Raw genomic sequence first — 10,611 nt, 5'->3', positions numbered from 1 at the left:
CTTTCACCCCCTCAATCTCCTTTCAAGGTGGAGCATGAGCAAAGAGACGCTACAAGGACACAAGCATTCCGAGGGGCTGAGCTGTGCAGCGCCGCAGGGCACCAGCTCACAAGTTAACCACTAACCCTGGCCAGTAAGAGCAGGCTTCCCCAGCCAGCTTCCCCACTGTCCTCTATGGGCAGCTTGGGCTCCCATCTCCCTTCTCCCCATTACCACGGAGTGGGACACAAGCCCTGGTCCTGCTCAGACCCTGGTGCTCATTTTAACACCCACTTAGAACTGAGGAAGAAGGGAAGGAATTCAGTATCCTAACCCCCCTCTTCTCGATGGGGTTAATTTACCCCCAGTGCTTCTGTTGTGCTGGCTCCTGGGGGGTCCTGGTTCAGGGGGTGCTTTAGGGATGAGCAGGCTGCCCGCAATACGGACTGGGTTCCTGCAGGAAGGCCTGCCCTGGGTGATAAACACCCACCCTTCTCTTGCCCAGAGCCTGCTCTGTAAATCAGCCTTAAATGGAAGCAGCGTGCAGCATGGCTCCAGTGGAAATTCCTGCTTGAATTGGGGGAATGACGTGTCTGCCGGCATGTCCCAGAGCCTGCAGAGCGGGAGAGGGCGAGCATCGCTCCCGAGCTTCAGCACCCTCGGCCCGACACAAAGCTGCCTTTGTCTGGAGCTCCGTGTCAATGTTATCTCTGTGGTTTGACAGCTCCGACAGCTCCGACGGTCCCGTTTTATCCATGGCTGAGACGCGTGGAGCAGGCACTGGGGCTTTGTAACAAGTGCTTGCCAGGAGGAGGATGTCACCAGGGGCTGGATGCTGGCAGTTGACCTCCCGCTGCTGGGATGTGTCTGAGCGCCCAGTATAAACCATGGGGCAAACTGGGAAACCTCCTCCCATCCTGAGTTTCTGCACAGCCATTCCCTAAGGAGCATTAGGGGGACTTTTCAGGGAGAGGATGGAGCAGGTCCTTCCCCATCCTGCTGGACGTGCACAGAGCAGTGCACTGGCCCTGTGAGCTAACTGGAAAATTCATTGCTCTCTAAGGAGCCAAATGACTGCAGCTGAAGTCAGTGGTATCTAGAGCCCAGAACACATGGTTTTGGTTAAACAAAAGGCCCTGCATACTTTTGGGGCTTGTAATAGAAGTACCCACCCAGGAAACCAGCAGGAATTCTTCCCCTTCAAATCCCAGTTCAGCTTAACTATTTTTGGCATAGACAGGCACAAACTGCTGCAAGGAGAAACCCAGGTTTCCATTGCCCACCATGGCTGGGAGTGCAGGTGTTCATCCCGCCATGAGTGTGGCCACCAAAGAGATGCTTCCCAAATATCCACATCTTGAATGGGTTAGAGAAGATGCTTCCCATATATCCACATCTTGAGTGGGTTAGCTACAGCTCTGCTCATCTGGCTGGAGCCAAGGAGCCTTGCTGCCTTCCTCCAAGCGCTGGGGATGATGATGGGCAGCTGCTCAGCAGCCCCGTTGGCACAAAGGTGTTCAATGCACTGAGCCCTTTCCCTGGCGAGCAGTTTTCCTGCTGAGCCGCTTCCTCCCTGCAGCACCATGGGAATGCTGCTGCCCGTTTTCAGGCTGTCACCTGCCTTTGCCTCTGCTTTGGGCTGCCATTAGAGACTCCAGTTACTCACAGCACAGCCTCAGTGAGTCACCACGCTCCTGAGGCAGGGTCCACATCATCCAGCCGTTGTGCAACGCCCAGTTTTACATTATACAGGGTTTGTTCCCTTTCAACACAAGTTCCCCTGCACAAAACCAAAGCCAAACCCAAGGTGACTTTCCTCACTTCCCAGCTTGTTGGGAAAGGATGGTTGTTTTGCAAAGGGAGCGAGCGGTGCCTTGCCTTTGCGCCTCCGGGATTTGTCACCCGGACGTGTTTGTATAAGCCCCTTTTCCGTGGAAAACCAAATCTTGCGACTTTCCTCGCTCAAGGCGGCTGCTGTGTGATGGGGGCAAAGCGGGAACACCCCGCGGGAAGCATTCCCGGGGCCTCCTGGCTAAATGTGGAGCTTGCAAACGGAGTCGGGGACGGGAAAAGGAATGAATGGGAAGGGAAATAAGGGGTGAGAAAAGGAAAGTTCTACGAAAGCCGAGTCCGGCCCCTGCGGCTGCCACCAACCCCAGCGAAACCCCGAGCGCTTCCGGCAGGAGCACGGGACTTGGCGGAGCCCTCCGCCGGCCTCCGCGGCGCTCCGTGCCTCCTGCCCCTCCTCTCCGGTCCCTCCTCCAGCCTTCATAAGCGCCTTCACCGCTCCGCTCCACGCAGAGTCCCATTCACCGTGCCCGGCGCTGCGGATCCCGCCCACACCATGCCGTGCCCGGGGTCCTTCACCGAGCCGTGCCCGGGGCCGCGCTCACCGCCGGGGCCGCCGCTCTCGGCTCCGCTCCGCTCCCTGTCGCGCAAGATGCGCTCGTTGCTGCGCTGCGCGCCCCGACGGCTCTGCCCGCAGCCCGTGCTGGTGCTGCTGGTGCTGCTGGTGCTGGTCACGGTACGTGGGGCCGGGGCCGGGCCGTGGGGGGCTCTGTGGGGCTGTGTGGAGGGGTCGGGGACCCCCGCTGGCGCTGCCCGGTGCTGCCGAGGCATGCCCGGGCTTGCCGCGCCATCGAGGGGCCGCGGCTGCCGCGCTGGGGAAGGGTCTTGAGAAGGGGCTGGGGGGGGACACACAATGAATGGGGGGGGGAACAGGGGTGCCCTGGGATGGGGGTGCGGGTTCAGCCGGGGTGGGGGGCGGTGGGAATGGGGAGTGCCGCTGGTGTAGCGGGGAGCAGGGTTTAGGGTTTGCCTGGCGAGAGCGGGGGGGGGGGGCAGCGTCCCCTTAACCAGCGATACTGGGGGGTCCGGGGCGTGGGGTTCATAAGGATCCTCTCAACTGGGGGGAAGCTGGGGCGATGGTGGGGTCACCTGCGCCAGGGACCATGGTGGGAGTGAGGTTATGGGGGTCTCACTTAGCCTGGGGGCTGTGGGAAGAGTGAGGGCTATAGGGACTCGCCTGGTCCAGGGGACTGGGGGGGGGGGGCTGAGGCTGTAGGGTGTCCCCCATGGCACAGAGGCTATGGGGAGAGCTGAGGGTATAGCGGGGCTCAGCGGGCAGGTGGGGGTCAGGGGGTTCATCCGCCCTGATGGAGGGCAGCAGCACATGGAGGGCCTGTGGGGCACAGTGGGAGCAGCAGCATGGAGGTGGAACGGGAACGGTGATCTCAGCTCCCCGGTGTGGGGCTGCGGGCGAGCGGCTGAGCAAGGGCCATGAGGCAACATGTGGGGCTGGAGGCCTGTGCCGGGGGGGGGGATTTCCAGTCCCTGCGCTTCCCAGCGCGGAGCGTCGTTTCAGTGTCGGGATCTGTTGGCAATGTCGAGGCTGTGCGGGGTGCTTGAAGGCATCGGGGTCGGATGCGGGCAGGAATGCTGCCTGGTGCGGGAATACTGCCTGGTGCGGGAACGCTGCCTGGTGCGGGAACGCTGCCTGGTGCAGGAACACTGCTTGGTGCAGGAATGCTGCCCGGTGCAGGAACGCTGCCAGGAACGCTGCCCGGTGCAGGAACACTGCCTCTCCAACTCACCCAAATGATGCTCAAACCCTGAGCGCCGCTGACTTTAAGGACAGAAAGTCCCACCTGCATGGATCGTGTTTGCCCATGCGTTGGGTGTTGGCGCAGAGCTCAGACATACCTAAAGTCTTGTCTCACCTCCAAGCAGTTGGATCCCACCCTGAGTTTTAGGCTCCTGCTGCCACGAGGGATCACAGTGGAGCTGTGGCGCAAGGACATGTGGTTGCTTGCTCCGCACTGGAATTCCTCGCATTGAAATCGGCACTGCCGTAGCTGGTTGGAAGGAGTCACCTCCTCATCCAGTTCCTTCCATCCACCAGAGTTCATTTACACGTGCTGGGAAAGCCAGACCTTTCCAAAATCGTCACCTAAAATCCCCTTCCTCTCTCCCATCTTCTATTTAATGCAACAAAAGGGAAGGAGGGACCTGTTGGGACTGACGATGCCCACGTAATAACACATGATATCGTAGCTGCAGCTCTTGCCTGTTGCATCATGCCTGGACTTTGGCCACCCTAATGGGCTGCTGAGAAGGAATGCGGCTTGGATCCGTGCTTTTGTGGGAGCTCACATTCCATCTGCGGGAAGCCGGGAACGGGGGGAGCCCCCCTGTGTTGGTCACACCGTGCCCATGGAGGAGCAGCAGTTGGGCATCTGCTGCCACCTCCTTTGTCCCTGCTCCTTCATGCAGTTGGCTCAGAGCCTCTGGCGACCGGGGGCTGTGGATGCTCAGGAGCTCAGGGAGGGCTCTGTCCTCCGCTGTAGGGTCCAGCTCCTTCCTCGGGATCCCTTCAGGACAAAACCACACTGGGGATGGAGGAAGGGAAAGTTCAACGCTTGGTGCTTCCCAGAGCTTTGCCTCCAGGCTTTGATCATCCCGAAGGAAGGGGCTTTTCCCTGCTGAGAGTACCCGGAGGCAGCGAGGCTTTGGGACGTTTACCTTGGGTGAAAGCTACTCCTGGCTTCACCCACAGCTCCCAGGCTGTGCTCTGGGGGAGCGAGAGCTTCGTCAGGGTTAGCCAGAGCTGCCGCGGGCTTTGTGCTGGGCTCATGTGCTTGAACTGCGCTCGCAGGTGCTGTGGGCTGATAGCCTTATCGTGCGCTTGGGCGAGCTCTGCCTGAGCTTCATGAGAAGCTCCCCCCTGGTCGCAAGGGGCCTTTCAGGGAGCACGTTGCTCTGTGGCTCTATTGTTTTAACCTTTAAAGCAGCTTCTGAGTCACAGGAGAAATATTTCCTTTAAGAAGCAGGTTTCACGCTCAGGGTGGGAGGGGAAGGAGGAAATGCCTCGGCCAGGCTGTCACTGCAGCATGGCCGGGCATTGCCCCCCTGTATCCCAGCATTACAGGGGCAGAGGCAGGACGTAGGAGCAGGTTTATCCCCCTGGAGCAGCGTGAGGACATTGGGGTGCCCCAAAGCCCCCAGGCCCCGATGGGGTGAGCGGCTGTCCCTGTTGAGCATTGTCTCCCCATAGTTGGAGTGACCCAGTACAGGAAGAGCTGAGCCAGGGAAAGGTGCTTGGGAGCCAGTGGAAACGTGGCCTTTTTCATGATCCACAGCAAGATAACACGGATGAGGCGGAAACTGGGAGCCTGGAGCAGCCCAGGGTGCTTCTGGTGGGCACAGGAGCCACATCCCGGCCGTGGGGCTGGTTTCCTCCCCACAAACACCCTCCCCATCCCTCTTCCACTTTCTTCGGCGCTGTGGTTTCAGGCGCTCACCAATTGGGGAAGGAAAAGGGGCCTGATGTTACCCTGAGGAAGCGTTAGGGAGCCTTGGCCTTGCTGATAACCTGGCAGCGGGAATCCCTCTGCAAACCTTCTCCTTCTCCAAGGAAACAACCACCCCGGATGCGGGAAGTGCCCTTCGCCTGCATGGAGGGGAGGTTTGGTCCCTGGGTCCAGCAGCTCTGAGCCATCCCAGGCCTCCTCTCCCACTTGGTCTGAGCGCAGTGGGCAGAGCCCTTGCCCGTCTCTTTCTCCCCTTGCCCCATGGATTTGGGGTGGGTTTTAAAGCAGGTTTTTCACGATTGTTTTAACAGGAAGCTCCTTTGGGAGCGGCTGCATCAGCGCTGCATAGGAGGGACAAGGTGGATCTGTTCGATGCACGCAGGGGAGAGGAAGAGTTTTACCTCGTCCAGAGCAGCAATATCTACTGCAGGAAATGCGCTGCAGGTAAGGTGGTCTCCAGCACCCATCACAGCCTGTGCAGCCTCACCCCGTCACCGTGGTGGGTCCTTGCTGCTTGTGAGGAGGCAGCGGGAGCTCCAGCTCTCCCGTGCTCCACTCTCATAGAATCCTGGAATGATTTGGGTTGGAAAGGACCTTAAAGCTCATCCAGTTCCAGCCGCCTGGCAGGTTAAAGCCATTCCCCCTTGTCCTGTCCCTGCAGGCCAGGATATGGTTGGCAGAATGGGTTTTGTCTCATTATGAGATCTAAGGACTCATTATGGGAACATTTTCCTCCCTGTCTGCAAAGACATCTCCCTCCTGACCTGTATGTTCACACAAACCCTGTCTTTCTCCTGCCCCCCTTGCAGGCACCTATGTTGCAGAACACTGTAAAGAGCAGAACGGCTTCAGCAAGTGTTTGCCCTGTAAAGACAATGAATACATCGAGTACCCCAATGACCTCCCCGTCTGCTTCGTCTGCCGGACTTGTCGGGAAGGTACAAAGTGGTGAACCCTCAGCACCCTGCAGGGAAGAGCTTCTGCCTCAGAGCTCAGCTCAGTCTCCCCTCGGGCAGGTTAAAGCCATTCCCCTTGGCCTGTCCCCATACCCCTTATATCCCAAAGCCCCTCTCCAGGTTTCCTGCAGCCCCTTCAGGCACTGGAGCTGCTCTCAGGCCTCCCCTTCAGGAGCCTTCTCTTCTCCAGGCTGCCCCAGCCCAGCTCTCTCAGCCTGGCTCCAGAGCAGAGCGGCTCCAGCCCTCGCAGCAGCTCCGTGGCCCTGCTCCAGCTCAGTGACTGAGCCTGAGTGACTGAGCGTGGGGTGCCGTGGGTACAGCGCTCTGCTCTCGCCCGCAGATGAGGTGGAGCTGAGTCCCTGCCGAGCCGTCCAGGACACACAGTGCGCCTGCAGGAACGGCACCTTCTGCTCCCCGGAGCACCCGTGCGAGATGTGCCAGAAGTGCCGGCCCCGGTGAGCTGGGTGAGGCGCCGCGTGCCTCTCGATGGGTGCTGGGACCCCCGGCGCTGAGCCTGCCCTCTGCTCCCCTCTGCAGGTGTCCCAAGGGCGAGGTGGAGCTGGCTCCCTGCACGTCCTCCAGCGACCGCCGCTGTGGGCCTCCCACCGCCACCGTCCCCAGCCTCTCCAGTACGTGTGGGGCTGCTGTTGGAGGGGAGATGGGCGGAGGGATGGGGCTGAGCTGCTGCTGAGACCGGGAGCATCTCCCCACGTGCCCTGTGTTATCCCCTTCCAGCCAGCTCGATCGTGATCATCTCAGTAACGGTGACTGTGGTCCTCGTGGGGCTCCTCTGTCTCTGGAAGTACTGCTGCTGCCATTCCACAGGTGAGCACGGCCTCATCCCACCTCACTGCGGGCTCTGCATGGGTGGGAAGAGGGGCCTGCTCTGGAGGATGCGGGATCACAACACTGCTTTCACCTTCCAGGGGACAGGAGAGACCTGAGCAGGAAGCCCTGCAGCGTGATGGTGAGTTGCTGGGATGAGGTCCCCCATGTCTTCTGCTCCCCATGTTGCCCATGGCTCCTGGGAAGGCTGAAGGAGCAGGGGGATGAGTCTCATCCCTGCAGGGGTGTGCTAGAGCCGGGCTAAGCAGAGGAAAGTCAGTGCTCCATGTGGAGTGCTGGCAGCCCCCTCCCCAGTGCCTTTAACCCTTCCCTGGCAGTGGTGTTGGCACATCCAGGGTCCCCAGTGGGAACCTCAGTTTGAAGGGAGGGCTGTGCTCTCCTGCGGTCCCTTCAGGCTCAGGATGAGCACACGAGCCATGCCCTTGGAACCAGGGCAGGGCAGATGCTGGTGTGTAGGTGGCATCTTTGAATGGTCAACGTGAGCCCTGCCCTCCCAGGACCACCCAGCTCAGCTGGTTTGTGCTTCTCTCCGGCCACAGGACTACCTGCTGCAGCGTCTGATAAGGTTCCGGAGCAGGAACCTGGGGACTCAGGACAACAATCTCAACAAGAGCTTCTCCCAGGGTCCGCTGCTCTCCAGGACCCCAGAAGCAGTGCCTCCCAGTGCTCCGGGAGCAGAGGTACGTGAGCGTGCTCCTCTGCTCCATCCCGCTTGGCCACGGAGCAAGATGCTTTCCTCTGCCTTCACCAAGCTCATCAGCTTGAGGGCTTGCAGGGCTGGAGCCTGGTTCCTGCATGGAGACAGTGAAGGGCTCCCTGTCCTGGCTCTGGGCTCAGGACTCTGAAGTCTGCTCCTTGCAGCCGGCTGCCACAGTCCTCTGCTGGTTTAACGCAGCTGCTGGGCAGACAGCGGGGAGCCAGGACCCACGGGGCCCCTCTCTGTGCTGGTGCCCTGCTCTCCTCCCAAAGCCAGGCAGCAATGGGTGCCTTTGGGGTGTGTGGTGATGTCCTGCCCCCACAGCCCCCAGAGGCAGGGAGAAGGTCTCCAACGCCGCCGTGAATGGGGCTTGGGGACAGCGTTTGTGCTGGCGCTTTGCGGGTGCTAGAGGACGTGGTCTTTCCAGGTGCTGGGGCTGGGGAGCTCGCAGCCCACTGGGAAACCCAGGAAGAAACTGGTTCCGGTGGAAGGAGCAGAGCCTTATGCCCGTAAGTGTTGGGACCCAAGGGGTGTGCTGGGGGTGAACCGGCTCTCCAGGCTCTGCCCTGTCCTCTGAGCTTTCCCCTCTTCCCCCTTCCAGGTTTGCAAAGCAGCTTTTACACCTTTGCCCAAAAGGTGCCCCACGAGCACTGGAGGAGGTTCGGGCGAGCCCTGAATCTGCTGGAGAACGACATTGCCCTGGCAGAGAAGGAGAGCGGGCTGGAGATGTTGATCGAGATGCTCAAGAAGTGGCAGGAGAAAGGAACGATCGACACGTCCGTGAACGCGCTGCTGGACACCCTGCACCAGATCAGCCTCGGCGGCGTTGCCGAGGACATCGCCTTCAAGCTGGTCAAGGAGGGATCTTTCCAGTATGAAGTGAGCTGAGGAGCAGGGCAAGCCCTGCATCTCTCTGCTTCAAGCTGAGGCCACAGATACCTCTAAGAACACTGGAGTTTTATCTTCCTATAGCTCTGCTGTGGCTCTTCGGTAGCCATCGCACAGCTGGAGCCAGGAGTTGATCCTCTCATGAAATACAAACTTCGTGGTCCTCTCTGCTGAAGCTATGGGCTCCATGTTGGTGCTTCCTTATGAAATCCAGGATGGTGCTTGGAATTCACTGGGTCAATGCAAAGAGCCCTAAACTACTGCAAGCTGCCTCTGGCATGGTCTCACTTGGGAGCTCTGGTACTATATGGATGTCTTCAGGACCAGTGCAGAGAGGGCAGGATGCAGGCATCCCCGTGGCTTTTAACTGGATCGTCCTTTTGGAGGGGGTTCCTGGCATCATGCAATGGCTTCTGCTTGTAGGACATTTCTAAGCTGGCCAGCAAGCTCAATACTGTATGTTCAGTGGGCAAGCATTAACTGGGTTCTGGGGTTACCTTCTCAAAGCTGTTGACCGAACGCATTGTAGGTGGTAGTGCTTCTGCTTGCTGCTAGGAATCAGCTTGAAACTGGACTTTGAGGGGAGAATGGGAATGGTTTACAATGGTGATCCCTGGGGTTGCAGGCTCTGCTGTCCCTGTCTCAGCCAGCTTGGAAAGATGAATGCACTGAGGTCCGAGCACGACTCTGGGTACCGGCCATGCATCCTCCAGCTCGATGGGCTGCTGCTCACGGTGCCTCTTGCTCTGGCTCTCACCCATCGCTCAGGGACAACTTGGCTGGAAAACACAACTACTGCATTACTGGAGCTGGTGTGTGCTGCATCCCAGTACAGCCCAGCCCATCAGGACCTGCCCTCCCCTGCGTGCTGGGAGAGCATGAGGGGCATCACCAACCCCTCTCTGGCATCCCTCCCACTGCTGCCCATTCTCCCCAACACTTAAAACCCCAAAGACGATCAAGCACAAGCAGCAAGGTTGTATTTATGTATTTATTAAGTAATGTAAACCTGTACAGATCTTAACTTAAAAGCGAATATAAAAATAGTGTTGTTTCTTTATGCATGGGTGTGTTTTTATACAGAGCTCTGGCCCAGCCAGTTTCTTATGTCCAGTTTTTACATGTCTCTTTATCAAGGAAGAATAAACATTTAAAAAAGCCTCCTGCTTCCTCACCTGGGTTTCTTCCCCCCATCCCTTTGCTCTGCCACAGGCACCAAAGGAGCTGGACCAGATGCTCAGCACTGAGGATGCAGCCCTTGGCAACCTCAGGCCAGCATCCCGCTGGGAATGCTCCCCGCAGCAGCAGCCTGGGTTGTGCCTTTACACCCACACCACGAGTCCTGTGCTCTTGAGGTGCCTGCAGGAGGCAGAGACCTCGGTCCCTTGGGTGCGCAGGGCTGGGACCCTGGGCCTGAGCGATGCTGTCAGCCCGTGCTGGGGCTGCTGCTGCAGGGGGGGGTCCAGCGACACCCCGCCAGGGCTCTGTTGCTATCAAGCTGCGTGGCAATCCATGCAGTGCTCAGTGAGAGAAGGGCTCTGCCTGCCCCGAGTGCCCCTTTGAGCTTGCCCCAGCCTTTGCACTGCGCTTTGATCCGTAAGAGGGCTCGGAGGCGAGCGGTCGAAGCAGGAGCTCTCAGGGACCTGCCAGGAGGCTTCGTGCCCATGTGCAGCCCCAGTGCACCTCTGTGCATGCAAACCTGGGCAGGGGGCTCCTGCAGAGCCAGGCACATGCAGGGGGTAGTGCCGGGACACAGGCTCAGCTCTCAGCCCGGGGAAGGCAAACAGGACTCGGAAGCAGCCCGGATTCAAAGGGAAAGAAACTTTCATCCTACCTGGAGCTGCAGCCTTGCTCCTGCAGCTGAGGATGAGCATGAGCATGCGGAACGAGGGACTCCAAGGTGCTCTACTAAGGCCAGGCGGGAGGAGGAGCAATG

At 59.3% G+C, this 10,611-nt stretch overlaps 1 protein-coding gene across 1 annotated transcript; it reads left to right on the top strand.

The window, feature by feature from the left end:
* The first annotated feature begins 2,264 nt into the window (after positions 1–2,264).
* On the top strand, positions 2,265–9,735 carry LOC134162771 (tumor necrosis factor receptor superfamily member 10B-like). Its single transcript, XM_062616998.1, is given in 10 exon segments — positions 2,265–2,503; positions 5,600–5,732; positions 6,098–6,226; positions 6,585–6,699; positions 6,782–6,873; positions 6,980–7,093; positions 7,096–7,211; positions 7,630–7,770; positions 8,215–8,296; positions 8,389–9,735. Coding segments are annotated over 10 exon segments (1,389 nt in total). The 5' UTR covers positions 2,265–2,323; the 3' UTR covers positions 8,676–9,735.
* Positions 9,736–10,611: the final 876 nt, after the last annotated feature.

This window comes from Pezoporus occidentalis, unplaced genomic scaffold (assembly GCF_034315485.1).
Source record: "Pezoporus occidentalis ecotype Australia unplaced genomic scaffold, CSIRO_AGI_Poc_V1 ctg191, whole genome shotgun sequence".
NCBI lineage: Eukaryota > Metazoa > Chordata > Aves > Psittaciformes > Psittacidae > Pezoporus > Pezoporus occidentalis.
Note: the sequence above shows the minus strand (reverse complement) of the source record. Positions and strands in the feature narration are given on the sequence as shown.